The sequence below is a fragment of the Microtus pennsylvanicus genome, chromosome 6 (genome assembly GCF_037038515.1).
Source record: "Microtus pennsylvanicus isolate mMicPen1 chromosome 6, mMicPen1.hap1, whole genome shotgun sequence".
Lineage (NCBI taxonomy): Eukaryota > Metazoa > Chordata > Mammalia > Rodentia > Cricetidae > Microtus > Microtus pennsylvanicus.
Genome location: NC_134584.1, coordinates 65,464,962 through 65,491,114, shown reverse-complemented (window position 1 = coordinate 65,491,114; position 26,153 = coordinate 65,464,962). Strand labels below are relative to the sequence as shown.

The 26,153-nt window shown below is 39.2% G+C and overlaps 1 protein-coding gene and 1 long non-coding RNA gene across 27 annotated transcripts in view; one reads left to right on the top strand and one right to left on the bottom strand.

The window, feature by feature from the left end:
• LOC142852051 (uncharacterized) overlaps window positions 1-26,153 on the bottom strand; it is a 114,004-nt gene that overhangs the window by 35,063 nt on the left and 52,788 nt on the right. The gene's annotated exons all lie outside the window — the stretch shown is intronic.
• Mef2c (myocyte enhancer factor 2C) overlaps window positions 1-26,153 on the top strand; it is a 169,388-nt gene that overhangs the window by 132,798 nt on the left and 10,437 nt on the right. For 18 of the 26 annotated variants that reach the window (XM_075976373.1, XM_075976400.1, XM_075976383.1 and 15 more), the window contains 5 exons: window positions 2,058-2,105; window positions 19,134-19,306; window positions 20,777-20,800; window positions 21,687-21,816; window positions 22,382-22,517. In XM_075976373.1, the coding sequence (XP_075832488.1) occupies window positions 2,058-2,105; window positions 19,134-19,306; window positions 20,777-20,800; window positions 21,687-21,816; window positions 22,382-22,517 (511 nt within the window). The remainder of the gene's footprint in view (window positions 1-2,057; window positions 2,106-19,133; window positions 19,307-20,776; window positions 20,801-21,686; window positions 21,817-22,381; window positions 22,518-26,153) is intronic. The other 8 variants (XM_075976401.1, XM_075976387.1, XM_075976384.1 and 5 more) reach the window with 1 other exon arrangement.

Sequence of the window (26,153 nt, the reverse complement as noted above, 5' to 3'; positions counted from 1 at the left end):
ACTTTGGTCTCCCATTTAGATCCTTTTATCACTTAACAGCCACCTTTTACCAGACTCACTGTGTGACACAGTCTAAGCTCTTCAGAGTATCTTTCAAAATATTTCGTAACCCATACTTCATTTTTTTGACTGTCAAGTATCTCCTCCAGTGGCTATATTTTAACCACATTCTTTCTCAAACAGTGTGTCAAATATCTAGTCTGCATACTTTTGTTCCCTCTCTCATCTGCATAAAGTATCATCTTCTCTCTTCTGCCTACGGAAAAGTCACCTCTTATGTGAAACCATTCTCTGCCCTCCAATTGCATCTGCCCATATATGTAATTGTCTGGATCAAGTGTTTTTTGAAACAACTTATCCCAGAATGAATATAAGGTAGGAAAGAACTGTGTGGTCCACTGGCACGACTTGTGAGGGTGTGAAATAAGAACTCAGCTGAGTCAGAAATTCCATCAAAAGCACGTCACATACTCACAGACACTCACCACAGATGTGCCTCGGTGTTATAAAAGATCCTCAATTCACAATGTCCTAGAGACATGAAATTACTGCTCAGGAAAAAAAAAGAGCCATGCTTAATATGTGAATCAGGCTAAATATGTTATGAGGTACTGTATTGAATATGTCCTTTTCTCCACTGGACTTGAAGCATCTTGAAAGGAAGAAAATGCCCATTTGATTTCCCAAGCTCACAGTGGGAGCTAAGTCAGTGTGTACTGATATAACTAAGCCATTCCTTCATAGTTCCAGAAGCAGCATCAAAAATAATTGTATTTCTAATCTCATGCAACAGTGTATTGTGTACTTCTATTCTGGTTTTCGGGAAGCACTCCACAGGGTACTTTCAATAACTAAGGCACATTTAGCTGTGCTTAGGTGAGCTTATTTATGGAAGAACTTTTCTTCAAGAAGATTTTATAAATCATGAGCCAGGGAAGTGTATACAAAAGACTTCACTGTGCCATTCTCTCTTTTAGAATATGGTTGAAATTTTATATAAATTTTAATAGCCATATAAATTCCTTTCAGATCATATTTAGATGTATTTGAATGACCTATTTGATAACTCATATTCATTTATTATTTCAAATTTGACACTGCCGTCAAAATTATACTTGGTGGGAAATAACAATTTTCTAGAATATAGTAAACATCTTTCCTGATTCTGAAACCTGGAACCAAGTAATTACAATAAAGTACCACTAAGGAACAACTAAGAAATCTCAATAAAATGTTATTGCCACTATTTTTCTAGGTCCTGTATTTTAAAAGAATCGTTATATTCAGTCTTACTGAAAGTCCACAAGTGTCATTAAGAAACATAGTCATTCATTTATTTGCTAATTTTGATGGAGGCATGCAAATGTCACTGCCCATCTATGGCCATAGGATGATAGTGTGCAAGAATTCATTCTCTTCCATTGTGTGGGTCCAGGAGATGGAACACAGGCCACCATGCTCGGTGAAGGAACTACCACACCTACTGAACCATCTTGCCAGCCCAACGTTTTATATTGTCTCTTAAATTAACAACAAGTTAGCATGTTTTTAAACCTGTGGCAAAGAAAACTTATTTATCATGTCATTAAGCAAAATTCAACTAGACATATTCGTCAACTTCTGAGAAAATAATATTTCTAGTCAATAAATGTTACACTAATTTTATAAAATGTATTTAGGAAGAAACTAGACATCAGACAGATGGATATCAAGGCAGAGAGTGGAAATAAAGTGGGGTTTTCTTTTTATTTACTGTAAGGTGCCTCTTTAGGGGAAAACTAGACTTGAAAATAATAATGCAGAGATTATTCACAGACAACAGTTTTCTAATGTAATCATTCCTAGAGAAAAAAAATCTGCGAAATGTCAGTGAGTGAATGTATTTTTAACATTTGAGCACAGCATGTCACAATAAAACAAATGTCAGCCCTCCAACATAGGTAGAACTATTTAAGATTGTCTCGCAGGAGAGGACAATGGCTGAGTTCTGAAGGCACTGTGCTCAGTTCCATTGCCCCTTAGCCTTTCTCCTTTTCATCTTCCTCTTTACTCCATAGGTGGTCTGATGGGTGGAGACCTCACATCCGGTGCAGGCACCAGCGCAGGTAAGCACAGACATCAGCTCTGGAGCAAGCATGTGGCATTGGCCACCGTCTGTGGGTGGTTTTGAAGGAGGGGTGTTTGAACGCTATACAAAGGAACTAGGGACTAACAGCAGTCTTCGTTGGTGCAGCTTTAGCCAAGGCGAAGCAGTCGTCAACCTGAACTGCCGTGTTCTTTGTTAATGAAGACAACGTACTTTTATCATTTCTGCAGTTAGGGAAGACTAAGAAAAAAAATAAAATAACTTCATCCGGTCTGCAGACAATTGTAGATGCTGATCTAATCACCTCAGTCCCTGATACCACTCTTAGACATCAATAGACTATGTTGCCATGGAAAACCTTTAAATATATTTCACCTCTTACGAATATCCTCAACAGTGACTAGTTGTCTCATAATCACATTTATTCAGGTTCCTAAATTAATTTATAATATTGGTATTATGAAGATGTTGCTTTACTTTTCAATGAAGAACTTTTAAGTGCCAACTCTAGTTTACTATCAGCGTAAAAAGTAGCCTCGGTAGCTTCTACAGCTGGAACATGCTATCAATTTAAAATAGGAAGCAGGCATGAATGACACAAGGTTATATTTGAAGTGTCAAAAAAATCAAGTTTTATTGAAATATGCATGGACAGCCTAATTAAAACAGTTTTCTCAGGTCAAATATAATAGCCTGCTAATTATAAGAAAGAAGATAAGGAAAATTGGCATACAAAAACATTTTTATACATACATCAATTGGAGGTGGTGTCTCTTCTGGGTACTGAGTTTTTATTACTTCAGTGAGTGATTCAGAAATATCAGAATTACATGGACAGTAGATAGAAAGGAGGGATAACTATAGCTCCCTACCTTAAAATTTTCAAAGGTTAGGTGGAGGCAAACTAGTAAGTAGATACAGTAGTATATTTTTTAGAAAATGAATTTGTCATACTTGGTCTTTTTTCTGCAGAAAATACTTTGCAATTAGTAACATCAAAATTCAAAAACCAGAAAAAGTCCAGACAGATGTTTCCTAGATCGAAGATCACACACTGGTTAGAGTCAGTGGTGGGGCTGATAGGATAATCACAAGGACCAAGTCATAACCTAAGAAAAGGGGTACAGATGTTATGACTTAGCCAGTATTTCACTATGCCACTTTGATTACTATTAAAGAAACAGTCAGTCATAGAAGTAAATATTAAGAAAAATGCATTTTTGTTTTTATTTTGTAAATGTGTGGGGGGGGGGAATCCTTGGGTTACTAAACTTTGATGCAAATGGTCTCTTGCCACTATTTAATAGCAGTGATGCTTTAGAATCCAATGTTGACAATAAGGAGTGTTTGATTATTCAGTTCTGCTGTTATTGTTAATTGCCTGACAGCCTGCTAAATTTAATCATTCTCCAAGAATAAAGGAGATATTCAGTCTTCTAAATATAAAAGGTTGCCATATACAGAGTATAGAACCATTAAAAAAAATCTTAGGAGTTAAACCAACTCATCCTACTACCTCAGAACGTATGCCACAGGCACATGACGCCTTTTATCTAGAAATAGAAGATATTAGGCTGGCAATATGGCTCAGTGGGCAAGTGTTCGTCAGGCTGGGGACTCAGCTTAGAGAGTAAGTGCTTGCCATTGGTTCCTGGCAGTCTGAGCATCGAGGCTCTGTGATCATGTTGTGTTCCTGTGGAGGATCTGAAGCAGACAGAGAGCATCATCCTAATGCTCCTGGACCAGTTAGCCCAGCATACACAGCAAATAGCAGAAAAACCCTGTTTCAAACATGTGGAAGGCACAGCCCAGTTCTCCAGGATGTTCCCCCCACATTGAGTGTGGTACTGACCCCATGCCTAAGCATCCATACGTATATACATTACACTAACACAGAGATGGAAAGAGAAGGAACAAAAGTAAAAACTATTGCTGCGCCTTATTACTAAATATAATTTCTATGTATGTCAGAATCACACAGTATAATTTTTATAATTTCTACAATGTTGTATTAAAGTTGCTTAGCCTTATTTTTAAATAGAGAAGCAGCCCTTTCTGACCCTGGTCCCAAGGAACACCTGTTGTAAATGCCATTTAGTCTTGAGCACAGCCATGCACTGCTTGTAAGATCACTCATCTTAGCCTTCTTTTTCATGCCAGCTGGTATCACATGTCAAGGCTGAATATATCTGTGCTGATGTCAGAGAGTCACATAGCACCAAGGGGAAGCAAGGCCAGCCAGAAAGTCTCTGCATTCTCAATGAGGAAAACTAAAGCAAACTTACCTAAAGATACCTTCCAAATAGTTAACATTGTCATTTGAAACTCAGGGTCTCAGAATTAGATCCTTTAATGCCAAATGCCAAGGTGGCACCCAAATTAAATAGTTGAAGCCTTTGTTCTTTGCTGTTCAAAATCAAGCTAGTTACACACACCAAACAAACAAACAAACGAACAAAAAAGACAGCAAAAACATAGTTTCACTAGGCGAGGCAGTAACATTTATTGCAACTTACTGTGTGACTTAAAAATAGAATCAAATAGATAAGCATTCTCTTTCTCAGTTCAGCTTGGTTTCCCAACTAGTGCGAGAACTATCATGTGGTCATCTGGTGAGCACTTAGTCATACTGAATCTGTCTCCACGGTACTTCCTAGGGTAACCTTTCTTCCTCCATAACTATCCTAGCTCTATCTCCATGGTACTTCCTAGGCTAACCTCTCTCCCTCCACAGCTATCCTGGGGAAAAGCTTGAATCAGACTCACGGCTTTTCCCCAGACTGTTTCCAGAGCTTCCTTGCCCATCTTTCTGTTCCACATCACATTCCCTGATAGTCTTTCTCCAAGCCTCACACTAATTACATGCCATCATTTACATAAGACTCAATAATAAGTCCCAAGCTCTTTCCCAGTTAACCACGAGCCTCTCATCTGTGGCCGATCCTGCGCTCTACACTTCCACTCTTCCTGCCATTGCCCTCAAAAGCATCCTGGGCTCCAACTTAGCAATAACACACACTCGGATAGCTTACAATAGGCATCTTCTACAAAATAAAAAAAATCAACCAACCTTATACCCGTCTTTGAAAGTAAATGCTCCCATTGTGCCATCTCTACATATGGGTAAACTGAGGCATGGAGAAACTATTTAATGAACTAAAGTAGAACCCAAGAAGTCTGTCTCCAGAGTCTGTGCTTCTAACTGTCTTGCTATACTGTCCCTTTCAGGGCAGTGTCTAGGCCTCCTCTCCTCCTGCCTGTAGATTCCTAGCCCTTCTTTCTCTCCCCAGTTTTCTGCTCTGGAGCAGTCTGTCTTTGTTCAGAATCCAGTTCAGCCATGTAGAGTCCTGCACCTTCCCTCTGTGCTCCCAGGGCAGCCTGCACGGACATTAAATGTCCCTTTGCACAGTGATTACAGTCTCTGGGCACATCTCTTCTGGACACTGCCATTTGGAGCAAACCAGACATAGTTTGTGTCTCAGCTCAGTACATAAAAGTTAGCACACAGCAGACGTTCAGTAAGTGTTTGTTCTCCGAGTAAAACACCCATCTCTGAGATAGAAGGCTTTTAATAGTAATAATAAAGCCTTAATAAACTAGAAAGTGAGAATATTTAAAAACTGTAATTTTAAATACAAAAACCCTTGTTTTGCACTTTTCAAAGAAAATGTATTCATTTCAGACTGTATAGAGTAAATGTCTAGTTGATAAAAATGGTTGAGTACTGTTGACTGATAAAGCAGGGTTTTACTACATTCTTTAATACAGTTTATGAAAAACTAAACTGCTGATATATAGCAGAAAGTGAAAATGAGAACTGGCATCTCACACCATCACAAATCCCTGCTTAAAACAATGAACCCCTTATCATCACTTAGATTGAAATAATTACCAAGAGGAAGGCAAATTGTACGGAAGAAGTGATGAAATGGGCTTGGGCGCTTGCTATGGGGGATATACACAGCAAGTCATTAGAATGCATTAGTAACGGTGACAGTTCTAGCCAGTTCTCATCCACAACCAAAATGAAACGTCACTGCTTTTAAAATTACATTTTGTCATATCTCTGTACATTAAAGCTTTTAACATCTTAATCTACGTGGTTATTGATGATTGTAAGATCAAGTTCAATTTAGTTTTCTTGTAATCATTACATCTAATGGAAATAACCATTAGCACAGCAATACCTTGTGCTGCTGGATCAGGCACTATCAAAAGAATAACTTCTGGGGTTTTTTTGTTGTTGTTGTTGTTAATATACTTACCTTTACAGAGCAGAAGGCATACTTATTTACTGATTCATAGTTAAGATTTAATCACAGTAACAGGGAGAACTTTAGAAATCATTTTGAAAAATTAAGGAAATTTGACAATCTGCGTAGCTATTTGAGTATAAGACATATTTGAGAGGAGGATTTATGCATATTGGTTAATAATTTTAATTGGCATTCATTGTAAATTACATATCATTTTATATAAAAAGAAGCTAACAGCTGTTTCTTTATTTTGATTGTCAATTGTTTACTATTTTATGCATTTGTTGTTAAGCATTGCCACTTCTGGAATGCTTAATTTACATCAGCTAAATAGGTGGAGCCGTGTGGTTCATTCTGTACTACCAAGGATGCACACAACAGACAAATAAGAGGACTTGCTTTCCAGGCGTGGACAGACTTTGCCAGACCTTCGCTCTTGACTCAACACCTTCAGCTGAGTCCTTGTGCTCCAGCTAAGATACAATTAGCATCACAATCCATCTGCAGGAAATGTTTTGTGATCACTGTGATCACATCGTCACAAAACTCTACACTTTTTAAAATTCAAGTAGCAGTAAAAAGAAAAACAGCATACTACAGGAGAGAACCAAGTCAGAAGAGGCAAGGAATGCACTGCTTAAATGCTTGTACATCTCTTATTCAATAATTTTAAAAAAATTGGTGAAGTGACTAAAGTTTCAATTTATGAAGATGACTTAGTATTTTAGCATTTTGCTTTTAGAAAGTTCAAATTGCAGCATTTTAGAAAGAAAATATTACCAGTTGATTGCTTTCAAATAAGAAAACTAATTTTAGTAGAAAAATAAAATTTGCATGTCACTTTGTTTTGAGGGTTGAGGTGGATGTACTGCAGTCCCCAGCCAGATTTTTATGTTAAAAACATTATTAAGTAAGATATGAGGACAACTATGCTAATTATTGGGTCCGGCTATGAAAGTATAATTCTATTAGTCTAGTATTGTTCAGAAGAAAGAAAGAAAAAAGGAAGAGAAAGAAAGAAACTCTAATTCATTTTCAATTTTACTTTAGAAGTTCCCAAAGCATAATGAAGATCCTGTAGCCTTGCTTTATTATTTTCTAGGAAACCAAACAACAGTGATTATTTTTAACTTAAACCAAGGTTACCAGGATTTATTAAGGGGGAAAAAGATAGTCATTTAATTGGATCTTGTAGAGTACATGGTACACAATCACCATCACAAAAAGCAGTTTTCCTTTCCATGTACAAAATCTGGCAGATTACAGACAAGGCAGAGCCCCACCCCACTTCTCTAGGGGATGACGGTAGTCTGGGGAAGGCAGCTCTAAAGTAAGACTTAAGCCGACATGCCACAAGCTAGACCCACCTTGAGCGCCTGGGCTTTGCCTTAACTCCTAAGGACTTTGATTTCCAGAGAGAAAAAAGGAAAATCTCAGGGCATAACTTCCTGGAGCAGTGATTCTCAACCTTTCTAACTCTGCAACCTTTAAATAGAGTTCTTCATGTTGTGATGACTCCCAACCATAAAATTATATTTGTTCCTACTTCATAACTGTAATTTTGCTACTGTTGTGGATTATAATGTAAATATCTGACATGTAGATGGTCTTAGGCAACTCCTGTGAAAGGGTTGTTTGACGCCCAGAAGGGTTGCAGCCCACAGGTTGAGAACCGCTGTCCTAAAGAGTCTTCAAGCAGCTGTTGGAGCCTTTCTTTAATCACTAGTCCTGACTCCTCAAATTGTTTATTCGTTTGTGATGGTTTTACTGCTGCCCATGCAAGACTAGAACCTATGCACTCAAGTGTTTGCCACTGCTGGTCTTTTTTCTGAGTAGCTGGGGCTACGGGTGTGGATGTCCCACTGCACTGGGCTTTCATGTTTTCTGAGTAGCTGGGGCTACAGGCGTAGATCTCTCACTGCACTCCGCTTTCACGCTTCTTTAGTCACTGCACAGCAATCATGTGTAGTAAAGCCACGTGAAAATTTCTATCTTCATGCGTATCCTATAAATTTGCTATAAGAATGGGGACTGCTAATAAAACTTGGGAATTTTTAATTTTAAGTTTTAACAGTTAATATGTCTCCCCACACACACACTTGTCCTAAAGGCCTTTTTAGTTTCCTGCTGCACTCCTACCCCCTTCCCCTGGTTCTCTTGGACATCTGATTTTGACATCATCATAAGATTTTGAAAACTCTGTCCTCGCCATAGCCTGTCTTTAGTTTTTTTAAAAAAAATAATTTTTTAACATTTATTTAACTTCATTTTATGTGCATTGATATGAAGGTGTCAGACCTTGTAGAATTGCATTTTCAGACAGTTGTGAGCTGCCATGTGGGTGCTGGGAATTGAACCCAGGTCCTCTGAAAGAGCAGTCAGTACTCTTAACCGCTGAGCCATCTCTCCAGCCCCTGTCTTTAGTTTTTGTAAATTTTACTGCAATTATTTATTTACTGTGTGCATTAGGGGTATGCCATGACACGTCTGAGTGATAGAGGACAACGTGAAACCATTGAGTCTTTTCTTCCTCGATGTCAGTCCCAGAGACTGAACTTAAGTGGTCAAGCTTAACAGCAGGTACCTTTATCCACCACACTGTCTCACCAGCTCATCACTAAAGACTTTATTTGTAGATAGCACAGGGAAAAAATGGATGACCATGAGGAACATGAAGTGACACATAAGCAAACAGTAGTTGCTGAAGGAGGGATGGCGTTCGAAGGACCCCTCTTGAATCAACTGCTTACCTCCCGTGAACCTTCCCGTTTGAGTCTGTGGGGCTTCAGGCCAAGAACGTGCTTTTCTACTTTTAGATAATTTTTGCCAATAACTTAAATTTTGAAATTAGACTTACATAATATATTTCCATTGAATTACAATTCAGTGAGTGTGTGATCGCATCAGTTCCTGTTTGGGAAGACAGTAGTTATTTTTTTAATATTTATTTATTTATTAGTATATAATATTCTGTCTGTGCCAGAACAGGGCACCAAGCCTCATTACAGATGGTTGTGAGCCACCATGTGGTTGCTGGGAATTGAACTCGTGACCTTTGGAAGAGCAGGCAATGCTCTTAACCACTAAGCCATCTCTCTAGCCCCCGACAGTAGTTATTTTAAAGACTAAGGACTGGGGATACTAACATGTTGAGCAGCAGTTTCAGTTTGTGTAGAGAAGTGTCTGTGAGCGCTCAGGATTCACAAGCTTTATTTATTACGGCACCGCTTCGATTGTTTGAACTCAGTACGGAAGTGTTTGACTGTCTTCCTCAACACCGTGTCCTTCCTTTACAGTTGCTCACCCACATCATGCCAAAGAACAGATTCTGGTTTTTCTGAACTAGGAGAAGGAGAACCTGGACTAGCACAGCTATTACAGCAATAGAAGTGAATCTGTCTATGCCTAATTTACATATTCAAACATGATAGTACTAATTTACATAGCAAACATGAAACAACAATTTCTTCTTAGACTAGAATTAAGTCTAGTGAAAACAATAAAGTCATAGAGCAAAGTTCTTGCCTTTGGAATTACTTGCTTTGACAAAATATGCCATTGGCACACATTGAAAATCACAAAATAACCCAGAAAACATCTGATACACAAGCTCCTTTAGAGTTGCCATCCTTGTCTTTAAAAGGTGTGAAGTTTTGTTGTACAGGATTGGCGTAGGCATCGCATGACAGAGCCGGCACAGATCACCTAGCACAGTTGCACCCTAGAGAGTAAGTGCTTCTTAATGAATGGTGGGTTTTGTCAGTGCTGCAGTTATTATATCTTTGGTTTTCTAACCAAGAGAAAAGTGTGGCTTGATTCTGCTCTGGTCCTATTAACTAACTGCGCTCCACAGCTCTAGCGACGTGGTAGTCCTCGCAGACATCGGATCTGGGCTGCCCTGCAGGCTGTGAGGGAGGCAAGTGTGTTCATAAATCTGAGGCAGCCTGTGAGCACAGCAAGCGCCGGCCTCATGTGAGCACAGCAAGCCCCGCGCCACGCATCTCACTTTGAACATTATGAACTTCGTATGTGTTCAAAGCCGTTGTGTAAATGTTAAAACCACAAGTCATTATTCCTTCTCTTCTGTCACGTTCTCCCTAATTTATACTGTCTCAATATTTTTGTTTAGAAAAATGACTGAAAGAATGAGCGAGTGTGTCAATAATGAAGACACCCCCTCATTTTTATCAAAGAGACAGCCCCAAATATCTCAAGAAGTGAACAATTAAGTGAGTCATAAATCTATCATTCACGGTTAAATGGAGTTTTTTTTTTTAAGATAGTAAGGTTTGATGCCATTTTTATGGTGCCATTAAAAGCCATCCTTTAAGTCAGTCAGTACCCAAAGCATGCAGACATTCTAAGAGTCTATGTGTGTGGAAAAATCAGATTGTCAGATTGTCCTCCTCTTCCTTCCTTGTGAATGAGGACTTTTTCAGAGATGGGGGAGAGCATAAGGCACGCTAAATTTCAAACATCTGGTCTTTGTAGCGATGTAATGGAGGCCTGTCTTTGGATGTGTATCAAAGCTCTCACATTTGCTACCCGGGTGATTGCAGAAGCCCTCCTTAGCTTCAGTTTCCTCATTCATGAAACATTGGTGACAAAGTGTGGCTCCCGTGATGATGAGGACAAAGGAGAGAGCAAAGGCTGCTTCAACATGGATGCCCTTGCCTTGGGGAAGCTGTTTTTTATAAGTGGAAGCCCTCTGCTTCTGCTTCACGGTGGAGTGAACAGCACATGCTTTCTGAAAGCCAGTAACTGCTTGACTCATAAGCCATACCTTTACAGGTGTGTAGCCCACAGTCCCATGCTAGGGACAAGGCTCAGTCAATAATGTTTGTCACCCACTCATGAGTAGCTAAGGCAGAACCCCAGAACCTATGTAAAGGTCAGGCTTGGTAGTGCATGCCTGTAACCCCAGTGTTTGTTTGGGAGACAGAGACGGGAGGATCCCTGGACATTCCTGGCGACCTACAGGTTCAAATAGAAACAAGGACAGAAACCGGAAGGCAACCACGGCCCTCTCCACACACACACACACTCCTTTATGCCCACCCGCAAACAAGTAACAGTTGGCGAACATCAAAATCAAGCCGAATAGATGGAAACCTGAGACTCTGCCTAACTGTGGATGCAATGAAGCAGAGACAAGACTGTTAGGAATATCCCCTGCCCACAAGGTGGTACATCCCAGACTAGTCTCCTAACATTACAGAGGGAACAAGGCCTCACTGGGGTTTCCTCACAGTCTAGGGTTATGCGTGATTATACCTCCACTAGATGCCCTGGATTCTGAGGATAGGAATCTGTAATCTGGAGTCTCCAGTAGGACAAGAACCAGAGATCTGATTTAATCCATCTACAGTAGGCATGCTGAAAATATCATCATTGCCAGACTTCTGACCAAAATGTCACATGGTTGCCTCTTCTCTTAGAGCCATCCATAAAAAAAAAAGCACATTTTTTTTTTCAAATTCTTAACTGTGTTTCAGGCATGTGATGCAGGGTTATATAAGACTGCAATCTAGGAAGTCAGAACATATCTAGAAAGGTGTATGCAGGTTTGAGACACGAAATAATACCTTTGCTTAAAGAGCTAACTTGCGGTCTTAAAACTCTTTAAAAGTCAAATGTAAAATTAGTTGATGAGGGTGACAGTGTTTACATAAATATGGCAGCTCCTATTTAACAAAGCAATGTATGGAAAGTATTTTCAAAATGGTTCTAATAAAAGAAAAAATTAAGGAGCTATGGGTATAGCTCAGTGGAAAAGCATGTGCTTAGCATCTGGAAGGTCTTGGGTTCAATCATCAGCATAAAAAAATAAAATTACAAGAAGTCTAAGTGGGGAAAACACTTAGCTGAAGTAAAAGCAACGAATCGATACATGAAACGTTTAGCTGGGTCTTCATCTTAATGTTTTCCTGTGGCAATGTGCCCCAAACTGTCCAGGATCAGATGACACTAACAAATCCCCACACAAAGCAATTCTCATACACCTATAAGATAGAAATTGTTTTCCAAACTAATAGATACCATAAAATACTAGAAACTCTTCTGTTGTGTTAAAAAAAAAAGGCTCTTATAGAAGCTTGTTTTTTTAATTGATGGTAAACAAGTAAATAACTTTACTCTTGATTTCAATTTTACAAAATCATATCTTAAAGTACGTCCAATCACTTTACCCTAAATAGTGCACCTCAGTGGCTGCTCCAGCTCCTTGTGCATCTAAACCCATCCTATCCTCGTCATCAGAAACACTGTCCGGGAGACGAGTAATATGCTTGACACACCACCATTCTGTACCTTCTTACATAGACTGTCATCCAAACTAGTCTCAATATACCTAATTTTGCTTTGCCTTATTTTGATTTTGCCTAATTTTAGTTTACTTAATTTTAATTAATTTAATTTTGATTAATTTAGTTTGAGGTGCTAAAGATTGGACCCAGGGCTTCTCCAGTCCCAGGCGAGAGCTCTATAACTAGGCCACACTGCCCAGCGTCATTCTTGCTATTTGTGATGCCCAGCAATGTGATCTTCAGATTTCCACATCACCTTTAGCTCGAGAGAAGCTGGGAGTCGCCTGTCTTTACTCTCACGGTTTTCTGCCTTCACACTCTTTGATTTGGGGATGTGACAGCGTGTGAAGGCCTTTCGAATCTAGAACACAGTTTTCAGAGAAGAATGCAGCATGCGCCTAGGACCTGGACACACTGCTTGAGTTCACATTATGTCTCTACAAGTGATGGCTTTTTTGATGTGAAGCAAGTTACTAGGCCTCCCTGTTATTTTCCTGTTATCATGCAACATAATGAGATACTTTTAGTATCTCACAGGGTTATTCTTGTGAGGACTAAAGGTCTTTTCTGTCCATGTTCGATATCAGCTACCTGCCACTGCTGTGGAGGCTGGGGGGAGGCGGAGGCAGAGAAAATGTGCTTGCTTGGTGTCCGCTGATTGGCAGATAATGCTGCAAGGTATGTGCTGTTGTTTTATGCTGAGAAGGCAACAGCTCTACCCAGTGAAGGAACTTTGATAAATGCACCATTAGAACCTAAGTTGACCTGCTTTGGCCTCCTTTATGCCCACCTCCTGACTGCCAGTATAATCTCTACTGTGTCATCTAGACCTCATTTAGAATGTTCTGTGTGGTGAATGCACCTTTACTAGCTTCCATTGTAGCAGTCCAAGTATTTGTTTCCTGACAAACCAGGTTAACAGTGCTAACCACTCAAGAGCTTCCCTTTGTGTTAGCTGATTCTACTTTTCCAAATACTGAACGCTACATATTATAAAACAGTCAGTATTTTACCTTCATGGAACACTTTCATTCTCAAATAGTCAGGGTTCATTAAACCTCACTGTTTTGTACTCCCTGTCTCTGAAAAGTCTTTCTTAACCTTCAGTAAAAACCTGAGTGGGCACTGCCCACCATTTTTTTTTAATTAAATTTCACTTAAGTACATTTTTGAGAGTTACATTAACAGACCCCCTGACAATAAACATTTGTCAGTATGAGAGTACTGGAGTTTTGTCTCACTGGGGGATATGTCCACCTATTTGATCCTCTCAAGAGTAGCACATTGCTATGTGCTATAAAATGATTGACAGGTAAGAGAAGCTAAAAAGTGGGTTCAGTTAACTCCTATAAACAAATTTAATATATGGGCAGCTACATGGTTTCTGGGCTGATACAATTTATTTTATTGGTATACTTGGCCTTCAAAATAGAATGTTGATCCAAATATAAGAGCTTTGTAGGTGGTATAAAGAGGAGAGACTCTTGGTGTTATTTAAAGTTATCCCTTCCATTTTCAGTCATCACCTCGTGTTCCCCAGCAACTCGTCTCTTAGTGCATTTCTGACTAATTCCTAGTCCTCCGGCTTACTCTGGTTTTTTAATGTGTGAAGCACGGTACGAGCGAGTAGTCACGGAGTGTCACTGCCCCTAATTGCAGTGACAATTTTGAGAAGAGTCAGTTCAGTATGGACAGAAGTCATCTGAAAGGCGTCATGAAAGAGTCACCACTGTAGCTGATTCTTAAAAGACAAATTAGAATTAAAGAAAAGAATGAACACCGCCAGTTACTGAACTAACAGAGCAAGGACTCAGGCATATTCAGAGCATGTGAGCCTTGTGTGGCCATTGGGATTAGGTTAAACAGTGGGGGGTCAACTCTACACAGTCCTGGGAGACAGGCAGGGCATGGACCCAACTGTGTTAAACAGTATATGGGAAAAAAGAATAGGACAGAAAGGGCAGCTCCGAATGATGCCCCCAGGTGTGCTGGCCAACATCACACATTTACACAGAAGTTTGCATACAGCCCAAACCTTTCTGAAGCTCAATTTAGGACATGGAGAGGAATCCTTCAGCTAGAGAGTAAAAGAATACGTGGAGGATTTTGAAGACTAAGTCAAATGAGAACTGAAGCCTGTATAAGAATGATGGCAATAAACAAATGCATACAGGCAATTTTTTTTTTGAGAAAATTGGAAACGATTTGGTTTCTTGTATAAAATAGAGATAGAGGGACCAAAAGGTCAAAGTTGAAAATTTGGAAGATAAGGCTGTCTTACGATAATTAGCCCCAGATCCTACGATGGATTTCAGCTTTGTGCTTAATGTTATGTGCCTTTATTTATAAGTGAAAGATTAAAGAAAAAACAAATGAGAAACTCGTAATACCTAAATGTCCAAATAAAAGAAAGTTGTGGAGCTGTGGACTCCGAGAGTGCACGCTCAGTTGGGCTCTGTGCGCATGGCCAAGTGCCTGCCTCGTAACTGTCCAGCTAGGAGTGTGCCCTCTGAATTTACAACTTCCTAAAATAGGAGCAAGTAAAAAGAAAGGAAGTAGAAAACGCAGAACAATGTTTTTAAGTTAACTGTGGGGAAAACTTAACACCGTATTTCAAATCTTGATTTATTTATATACTTGCAGCAATGGAGGGAGATCTGTTATTCTTAACTTAAGTTACATCATGAAAACTTAAATTGTTTTATAAGAAACAATATTTTCATCAAATGAAACTATAAAAACTTCACTGGACTCTAAAGTTGGTCTGTACCTCATTTTCCTCTAATCTATAATCAGGAAATCCATTTGCCATACTTTATAATTTTTGTCCTTTTAAGTGGTCAGAAGAATGTGACATCTGCATACAGTCACGTCTAAATTGATAATCGTTCGAGCGGAGTATAATTTTAAAACATAGCATCAAGAAAGTTGAATCTGTATATTAGAAGGTTGTTGAGAGGTGGTGTTTCCCACCTCCTGGGTCCCTGAATTTAAATGTGACCATGCTCTCTGGGGAATTTCTCTTAAGGTGGGACAACAGCTTCCACACAGGCTAAAGCATTCTGAGTGAGGAGGAGGCTGTGGTTTCCCAGCCAACTTAAATGCAGGCTCTTCCTAGCCATAAACCACACACATGTATTCATCATTGATTTCCAAATGATAGGTTTCAGTATCACTGGTCTAGGGTCCACAGTCTCACATTCCTGAATCTATATTATGCCAAAAGAATAACAATTTGGTGGCTGGAAACAGAAATGGTTATTATACGGCTCCAAAATGCTAGCTGGCACAATATGCTAAAAATAGCAGAAACTCACTCATAAAAAAATAGAATTTATTTGTTCATAAAAATAACTTTATGCCCTAAAAATATAAATGTAAAAAATGTTATCATAGCCGAAAATATTTTGCATTCCGTGTGTAAACACCTTAAAGAATATGTAACTAATCTTCTAAAGTGGTGTAATTTCCAAATAACAGGAGACATTTCAAGAGAGAGACGTAGAGCACTTTTCAATTCAGTGTTTGACTTCTGAGGTGTTTACTGAGTGAAGACCCATGGATGTGTGTTCTCTTCTTCCCTCCCCACCGCTGCCTCAAGTTGCTGTTTTAAAATGTGGGCAGAGAGACGTAGGTTTTTTTGGAATGTCTCTGAGTTCACCATAGGAAATGTTTCTGAAGAGACTTTTCGGGGCCTCTGTGAAGCCGCTCCATTTTCTCACACAGCCCCGGGTTTGTTGTATCTCAGGACAGCACATTGCGCGAGGCGGTTTTACTTCCTTTTAGCAGAATTACTCCTCCATGCAAACCAGCATCGCCTTCTACCCAGGCAGGGTTTTAGTTTCTTCTCATCTGTTCAGGCTTCGTTGCACTGCTTAACTGACAGTTCTTCTTCTTCTTTTGAAATTACTAGGCTAATTTTCCATTTGCTTGTTTATTTAAAGCAGATCTCACTCAGGGTTAGCATGGACGTGGCACATGTAACTCAGTGTTTCTGTCTCAACTTCAGTGAATGGGAATGCATGCTGACATGTCTTGGTTTTCACATTTTCTTTTCATCCCTTGTACAGTTCAGTCTAAGACCCTATAGAGAATAATGATCCAGGAGACTGTACAGTTCAGTCTAAAGTCCTATGCAGAATAATCCAGGAGACTGTACAGTTCCATCTAAGGCCCTATACAGAATAATGATTCAGGAGATACATTAAATACAAAATTTCTCCGAGTATCCTCACTTATGCATATTTTTTCTTAGGAATATAATTTGTTTATTTTTCTCCTAGTGAGAAAAGGTAAATGTATTATTTCACATAAGAAATTTTACTACTAAATGCTGTCCTAATTAACCATAACAGATAATTGGGTTTTGATATTTTTAACCAGCTATAATTTAGCAACTTTTCTTGATGTTTTATTATAGAAGATTAATCTATATTCAAATTCAGTGCAAATTACTTAAGGAACTACTTGGTAGTTGACAAATGTACTGGGGGTGTTTCGTTTGTTTTATTTTAGTTTTGCCTCAAGTAATTTGTTAATTTTTATCCATAATCCAATTGCAATATTTAATCTTGAAGTTTTCATATATTCAGCCTTTTCATTTATTCATGAAACAAAACAGGTAAATGAATTGGATATCAAGAACAAATGTGTATTTGGATCATATGTTCCAACTAGATTTTTATCCAGAAAGTATTGCCAGGGGGGATAATTTGAGAAGAAAGGAGCCAATATGGGGTGGAAGGGACAAGAGACAGTGAATATATCAAGGTATATTGTATACATGTTTGAGCATGTCAAATGAAACCATTACTTTGTACAATTAATATTCACTTAGTGAAAGTTCTCGTAACAGTCTTCTTGAAATAGTCCTGTCTTTCCCTTTGCAAAGCCTTGTCTCTCCCTGAATCCATTGCAGTAGTGTCAAGAAAGATCCACACACCAGGGCTTTCCCATGTCCAGGCTTTCCAGTGCCTGGACTCTGACCACTCACGGGCCAGTTTTATCTCTGTCCTCAAACTTGGGTGGTCTCCATTTCTACCACATTAACAGAGTTTGAGACTACCACAGACCAACTTCCAGATCCTCCATGGAACACTCCCTTTTCATTGGCTCCTTTGTAAGCAGATTCCTCTGAGTTTTCCTAAGGATGGTAAAAGCCATTCTCAGCCCCCCCCCCCACCCAGTCACGCAAAGACACAGACTTGACTACTTCTTCTCTTTGGTTGAAAAGCAAATTAGTCTCTGAATCTACATTAGGCAAAAAAAAAAAAAAACCCAAAGTTGACTAAAGTATAATCTATATTATTCTCCAGGCATCTTGCCCTAGGTAGTTTTGTTTGTACACGAGTGTGGATTGCCTTACTAGAAAGGAATTCGGAGCCTTCCAAGGCTGTAGCCTTGTCTTTGCATTCTCACAGAGTAGCACTTGGTCTCCTCCTTCGAAGGGTAATAGATACTTGTCTTTTGTGAAGATGACAATAACCAAAGTTTAACTGCCTCCTGAAAGCCACCCTCAGAAAACGACTGGTTTTCTAGAGCGTATTATTGAATCCGGCAGTGCGCTTCTCCTCTTCTCCATCAAGAAAGCTGCAGATAGCTGTTTGAGTCAGCTCTTACTTCACTTCAGGCTGCCTTTCCACCCATGTCCTTAGCTGTTTCTATCAGGGGTAGTGTGTTTTAACTGAGGAAAAAGAAGCTTTGAAATGCCCACTTTGTTAATAGGAAGCGAAATATCAGGTCCTAAATGAACCCAATGTCTTCACAATTAGTGTCTTTTCCTGTGTCTGAATGACTCAGCACTCAGGCATCATAGCTTTAGTGCCTGAGGACTGTCACTTTTGAAGATTTTCCTGAGCAGGAAAGAGTGTGAGGCTTCAGGCTGTGTGCAGAACTTGGGGAGAAGGGTAAACCAGATGCAAGAAAGGCTATGGAGAGCTTTCCCTTAGAGCTGAGGGAGAGTGAACAGCAAGATGTGTATGCAGCTTCCCCTCCTCCCGCCTGCCCTAGAAATTACAGCTTGCAGCCTTGTCCCTTCTTCATCGAAGGATACACAGCCACACAGAAGAAAACCCAAACCAACCGAAAGAGTGAGTCACTCCGGCCCCGCCTCCGCCAAACTCGTCAATTAAAGTGCAGGACCAATTCTGTGCTTTTCTTAGATCCTGAACTGGCTGTCTGACTTTCTTCCGGGGGTGGGGGGTGGGAACTTAAAAGAAAAAAAAAGCATACGATATGCAGATTTCTGATCAAGCTAACAAAGATTCGTTCTCTTCTCACAGAAAAAGTTTTTAATATTCTTTCAGAGCTATATGAAACAATTAACTGGGTTGCTGCCTTTCACGCAGAGGTTAAATCAGTCAGCCTTTGAGCTCTTGTGTGTTCGTATAGAGATGTCTCACAGTTAAACTTTCCCTTTTATTCTCATACAGGCTGTGCTCAATTCTAGATTTCTCCCTGAGTTCTGTCACTGCTTTGTATTAACAGGGAACGGATATGGCAACCCCCGAAACTCACCAGGTCTGCTGGTCTCACCTGGTAACTTGAACAAGAACATTCAAGCCAAATCTCCTCCCCCTATGAATCTAGGGATGAACAACCGTAAACCAGATCTCCGAGTTCTTATTCCACCAGGCAGCAAGAACACGATGCCATCAGTGGTAATGCTCAACTCTGTCTTTAATACGTGTTGATGATAGCTTATCCAGATGTGTTTTGCTATTTTAGTATTTTTCTACATATGAATTTATGTCATCCCAGAAAATTAACTCTGTTGACTAATTTTTTATTCCTATTGATGGGACTGTAGCAAGTGATTTTGCATTTTCATGTTCTATATTAAAAGAATCATAATAAACTTTTTCAGGATTATTTTTCTGGAAGAAGAAAAACCATTCTTCCTAAGGCTCTCCATTTATAGTTAGAAAAACAGTTCTACCACCGATCAAATCATATCCCATAGGATGAGTAATTACGAAGTGCTTCGTAAAAGTATCTTCACATTGTTGAGCTATTTATATTCTCAGAATGCTGACAGGGAAAAATACTTTCCCTGATTCCTAAATGAAATTTCTTATATTAATTGGAAATTCCTTTCTTATATATCACTTCTTTAATATCTAATAGACCATATGCTTTGCATGGCCTCAGTTCATCTTTGTCTATACGTTCCTTATGAAAATTACTAACTCTCAAAAGCAAGCTGTATTAAACCACAAACATTTGAGAGTCAACATTACATTTTATATCAAAAAGGTTGTGACATAATTTTAAGGGAAAATATAGAATTATAAAATATAGACTTAAACATACATAAAATTCTCATGTTGTATCATTTTCTTGTTCATAAGATTCATGCTTAAGATGTGAAAAATATTGTGCTATCAAGCTCAAAGACAAAGATAATAGAAAGAGAGAGAGAGATTAAATAAAGTGTTCTCCAAATCAGCAGCACTTACCAATGAGAAATTTATAGCAAAGATTTAGTAGGCAGATTTAAATTATTCTACAAATATTTCTTTCTGTTTTTTAGAATTCTCTGCTCTGTGGAGTAAAATAGTCCTGTGAACCAATTGGTTTATTATTATATTCATTTTGAGTATCTAGGCAAAATCAAATAATATGTGGCATTCCCTTTAGAAAAGACTGGGTCTAATAAATAAAACCTCCCACGGTGATGCAGTCGGTGTGGGCCAGGCATGGCAAACAGTGACTCTCAGTAAATTTATTCCACATCCCTTAAAACTGATGCAATCCCATGGATTCTGCAAGTGGCAGGCCGTGTCTCTCTCTGGTTGTCAGGTGTGACACCCTCTTCCCCTAGCAAGTAGGGTTTAAGATACAATCCTTATATTTTTTTTTATCAAAATATGGTGATGAAATAATGACCATGGAGACACCGATGTGTGCTGAAACCCAGCTATAAAGAAATACTGCCTTCGCATTCGGAACCAGCACCTCGCTAGGGAAACAAAGGATGCCTTTGTTAAGGGTTGCCTTTGGAATCTGCTGTGTAAAACCGCTTAAATTGTTGTGTCTATCAGGGGGTGCTTCTCCTTTTGCTGAAAAGATTTTCACAGTGATAAATATTTACAGACACTAATTAATAAACTCCTTCCCCATGCTCTCAGTCTGAGGATGTGGACCTGCTGTTGGTAAGTGGTAAGAATGTTTCTCTTGGAGGGCATGTTCAGGAAGAAAGAAAAACTACTTTAGTGTAAGGTGCTAGCTATGATCAAATGGAAAGACTTTAAAACTGACCTTGCTGAATGAGGATAATGATTAGCTTAAGCATCCTGAGTTTTTAGGGTCACTGACGGGTGGAAAAGAACACCTGATTTTTGTGGGTCTTTTCCCATTTTCCCTTTTAACTAGAGGCCATATTTTCAGTATTTTAAGACTGAACTTTCTCTAAAATCCAAACACAAAAATTATTTCTTTAGGTATTAAAGCGTAAAATGCTTATTTTTCAAGATTTAAAATACCATTATTCTAAGCAAATGCATCTTTTACCTCCTTGTTCTAAGGAGTTAATGACAGGCATTAGCTACTTTGCCATCTATGCAAGGAAGTTTAGAAGCTGAAGAAAGTGGTCAGAGCACCACCTGCTGGTCAGAATATAGCATGAACCCATATCTGTCAGCTCAGCTGTATATAGAACTAACTGATCATAAAACCCATCATGGTTGATTTTAATTTTTTAATTTGCATTTGAATAAAAACTGAAACAATAGCAGTACAGTATACATATTTCATCAGTTCTCAACATAGTCTGTTTTTACCCATAATAAAGCTTTGGTACTTGTTACTAGTTCAGTTGCCTAGGAGATACTGATGTAATGGGTTACTATGGCAACAGCTGGTCTCTTGAAGGATTGTAAATGATAGGGTTGGCAGAGTTCATAGAGACACATGTTAAATGATTAATTTCGTGAGCATTGTACCAACTTATTTCTTTATGTGAAAAACTAATACTGAGACCTAATATTTTTAACTTTTTAAAATTTGCCATCAATAATGTCCTTTTATTTACTTTAAAAGAATCAAAGGATAAATAACTCCCAGTCGGCTCAGTCATTGGCTACCCCAGTGGTTTCCGTAGCAACACCTACTTTACCAGGACAAGGAATGGGAGGATATCCATCAGCCATTTCAACAACATATGGTACTGGTGAGTAGCTTTGCTATGTGCAAATATTACAGTAAACACTTCTTTAAAAAGCAGATTTTAAAAGTTGTTTTCTCTACCCTGTAGGGAGCTCATGTGGTGCCCGTGTCCACCATTACGTAGGCTCTGCTAAGGCAAAGTGATTGTCTAGACGTACTCTTTCTTTAAGTCTCTGGAAGTTTTATTCGCCCAAAGTGAATTCAAATGTCAAGGAAACTGAGCTACTATTTCTTTAGTGTAATAGAAAGCTCACTTTATGGAGATTTTTAAATGAAAAAAATTCTAAACCATAAAACATGTGCATACTTTATACTTTAAACAAAGTGAGTATAATAAGCTATAATTGCAGGATCTATTCCTTTTAATCGTTTGTGAAATCCTTACTTGGGTGAATAATATTTTTCTTTCTAAATTAAAATTATCCCTGGTGTTTTATTTTCTTCTCTTCTCAAATCAAAGCCTTTGACTCAAGCATGTTTTAGAAATTGAAACTGTTTAATTTTGTTTACCATTTGACAGTTTCCAAATTAAGTGTTTTCCTTGCTGCTACCCTCATTTCTTCTTCTAGAGTACTCTCTGAGTAGCGCCGACCTGTCATCTCTGTCTGGCTTCAACACGGCCAGTGCGCTTCACCTTGGCTCAGTCACTGGCTGGCAACAGCAGCACCTCCATAACATGCCACCATCTGCCCTCAGTCAATTGGGGTAAGCAATATTTATGTCTTTCTATCTTAACCGGAGACTGTGTTTTTAAATGATAAAGGCCTGTCCTTAACTTTGTGCTTTCATATCCATGAAAGGACATAAAATCTGATTTCTGTGAAAGACACTTTCAGATCACACGTTTCAAGCAGTTTAGTTTCAACTTCTCTCCTGTGTTTTTTATGTGAATGGGGAGCAATAATAAGTACAGTCTTTCCTCAATTTGAGAGACTCTCTTTCCTTCTAATGTTGCCAGGGATGAAGCTTTGGGTTAGATTTCTTTAAGGTTACTTTTTTGAACACTTTGAAAGTATTTATAGTTATTATTCTTTACATTTTTGAGCTGAGGTTCTCACTTAACACAAACTACGTAATTTCCTCTAATATGAACCTAATGCTTATAAAATCAACTGTTGAATTTCTATACAGACTTTAAATATGTATAGTAATCATTCATAGTATAGTTTCCTAGTTATATCCATTGTATTAAAATATATGCGCAAATACCAATTACATATGCAATACTAATTACTGAATTTGAGTATAAAATAACTTTTGTTGTTCTCTGGTCAAAGTATGTATCTTTCTGCCCCCTTGTGGTAGCTTTGAGATGCATCTTTGTCATGGAAATGCCTTATGTCTATGAAGAAACCCGAACTATAAAATGCCCTGAATCTACAATTCACACTCTATCTTATAATAGCTAAATCAGACACCTCACTTTAATCTGAAATAATAATTGCAGAATTCAGTTAATCTTAAAATACAAATAGGACATAACTACTTAAAGATGATTTTAGAAACATCCTACATCCCCACCCCTCTTTCAGTTTTCTATTGAGCCATTTTAGTTACGAGACAGTAATATTAGTTAACAAGTTTTGTGCCAAGGAAAGTCTATTGATTCAAGTGAAAGTCGCTAATTGGTACTATAGCTTCATTGTTCTTGCCTTCTCCTCTCCACTCCCCCACTGAACTTCAATGGGTACCGATGTAACATAGACCAGAGTTTTAACACACCCCTCAAAGGGTACTGATGTAACATAGACCAGAGTTCTAACACACCATTCAATGGGTACTGATGTAACATAGGTCAGAGTTCTAACACACCATTCAATGGGTACTGATGTAACATAGACCAGAGTTCTAACACACCCCTCAATGGGTACTGATGTAACATAGGGCAGAGTTCTAACACACCCCTCAATGGGTACTGATGTAACATAGACCAGAGTTCTAACACACCATTCAATGGGTACTGATGTAACATAGACCAGAGTTTTAACACACCCCTCAATGGGTACTGATGTAACATAGACCAGAGTTCTAACACACCCCTCAATGGGTACTGATGTAACATAGATCAGAGTTCTAACACACCCCTCAATGGTCACTGATGTAACATAGACCAGAGTTCTAACACACCCCTCAATGGGTACTGATGTAACATAGACCAGAGTTCTAACACACCCCTCAATGGGTACTGATGTAACATAGACCAGAGTTCTAACACACCCCTCAATGGGTACTGATGTAACATAGACCAGAGTTCTAACACACCCCTCAATGGGTACGGATGTAACATAGATCAGAGTTCTAACACACTCCTCAATGGGTATTGATGTAACATAGGTCAGAGTTCTAACACACCCCTCAATGGGTACTGATGTAACATAGACCAGAGTTTTAACACACCCCTCAATGGGTACTGATGTAACATAGATCAGAGTTCTAAAACACCCCTCAATGGGTACTGATGTAACATATGTCAGGGTTCTAACACACCCCTCAATGGGTACTGATGTAACATAGATCAGAGTTCTAACACACCCCTCAATGGGTACTGATGTAACATAGACCAGAGTTCTAACACACCCCTCAATGGGTACTGATGTAACATAGACCAGAGTTTTAACACACCCCTCAATGGGTACTGATGTAACATAGACCAGAGTTTTAACACACCCCTCAATGGGTACTGATGTAACATAGGGCAGAGTTCTAACACACCCCTCAATGGGTACTGATGTAACATAGACCAGAGTTCTAACACACCCCTCAATGGGTACTGATGTAACATAGGGCAGAGTTCTAACACACCCCTCAATGGGTACTGATGTAACATAGACCAGAGTTCTAACACACCCCTCAATGGGTACCGATGTAACATAGACCAGAGTTCTAACACACCCCTCAATGGGTACCGATGTAACATAGACCAGAATTCTAACACACCCCTCAATGGGTACTGATGTAACATAGACCAGAGTTTTAACACACCCCTCAATGGGTACTGATGTAACATAGACCAGAGTTCTAACACACCCCTCAATGGGTACTGATGTAACATAGACCAGAGTTCTAACACACCCCTCAATGGGTACTGATGTAACATAGACCAGAGTTCTAACACACCCCTCAATGGGTACTGATGTAACATAGACCAGAGTTCTAACACACCCCTCAATGGGTACTGATGTAACATAGACCAGAGTTTTAACACACCCCTCAATGGGTACTGATGTAACATAGATCAGAGTTCTAACACACCCCTCAATGGGTACTGATGTAACATAGGTCAGGGTTCTAACACACCCCTCAATGGGTACTGATGTAACATAGACCAGAGTTCTAACACACCCCTCAATGGGTACTGATGTAACATAGATCAGAGTTCTAACACACCCCTCAATGGGTACTGATGTAACATAGGTTGGAGTTCTAACACACCCCTCAATGGGTACTGATGTAACATAGGTCAGGGTTCTAACACACCCCTCAATGGGTACTGATGTAACATAGATCAGAGTTCTAACACACCCCTCAATGGGTACTGATGTAACATAGGTCAGGGTTCTAACACACCCCTCAATGGGTACTGATGTAACATAGATCAGAGTTCTAACACACCCCTCAATGGGTACTGATGTAACATAGACCAGAGTTCTAACACACCCCTCAATGGGTACTGATGTAACATAGATCAGAGTTCTAACACACCCCTCAATGGGTACTGATGTAACATAGGTTGGAGTTCTAACACACCCCTCAATGGGTACTGATGTAACATACGTCAGGGTTCTAACACACCCCTCAATGGGTACTGATGTAACATAGATCAGAGTTCTAACACACCCCTCAATGGGTACTGATGTAACATAGGTCAGGGTTCTAACACACCCCTCAATGGGTACTGATGTAACATAGATCAGAGTTCTAACACACCCCTCAATGGGTACTGATGTAACATAGGGCAGAGTTCTAACACACCCCTCAATGGGTACTGTTGTAACATAGGTTGGAGTTCTAACACACCCCTCAATGGGTACTGATGTAACATAGACCAGAGTTCTAACACACCCCTCATTGGGTACTGATGTAACATAGACCAGAGTTCTAACACACCCCTCAATGGGTACTGATGTAACATAGACCAGAGTTCTAACACACCCCTCAATGGGTACTGATGTAACATAGACCAGAGTTCTAACACACCCCTCAATGGGTACTGATGTAACATAGGTTGGAGTTCTAACACACCATTCAATGGGTACTGATGTAACATAGACCAGAGTTCTAACACACCCCTCAATGGGTACTGATGTAACATAGGTTGGAGTTCTAACACACCCCTCAATG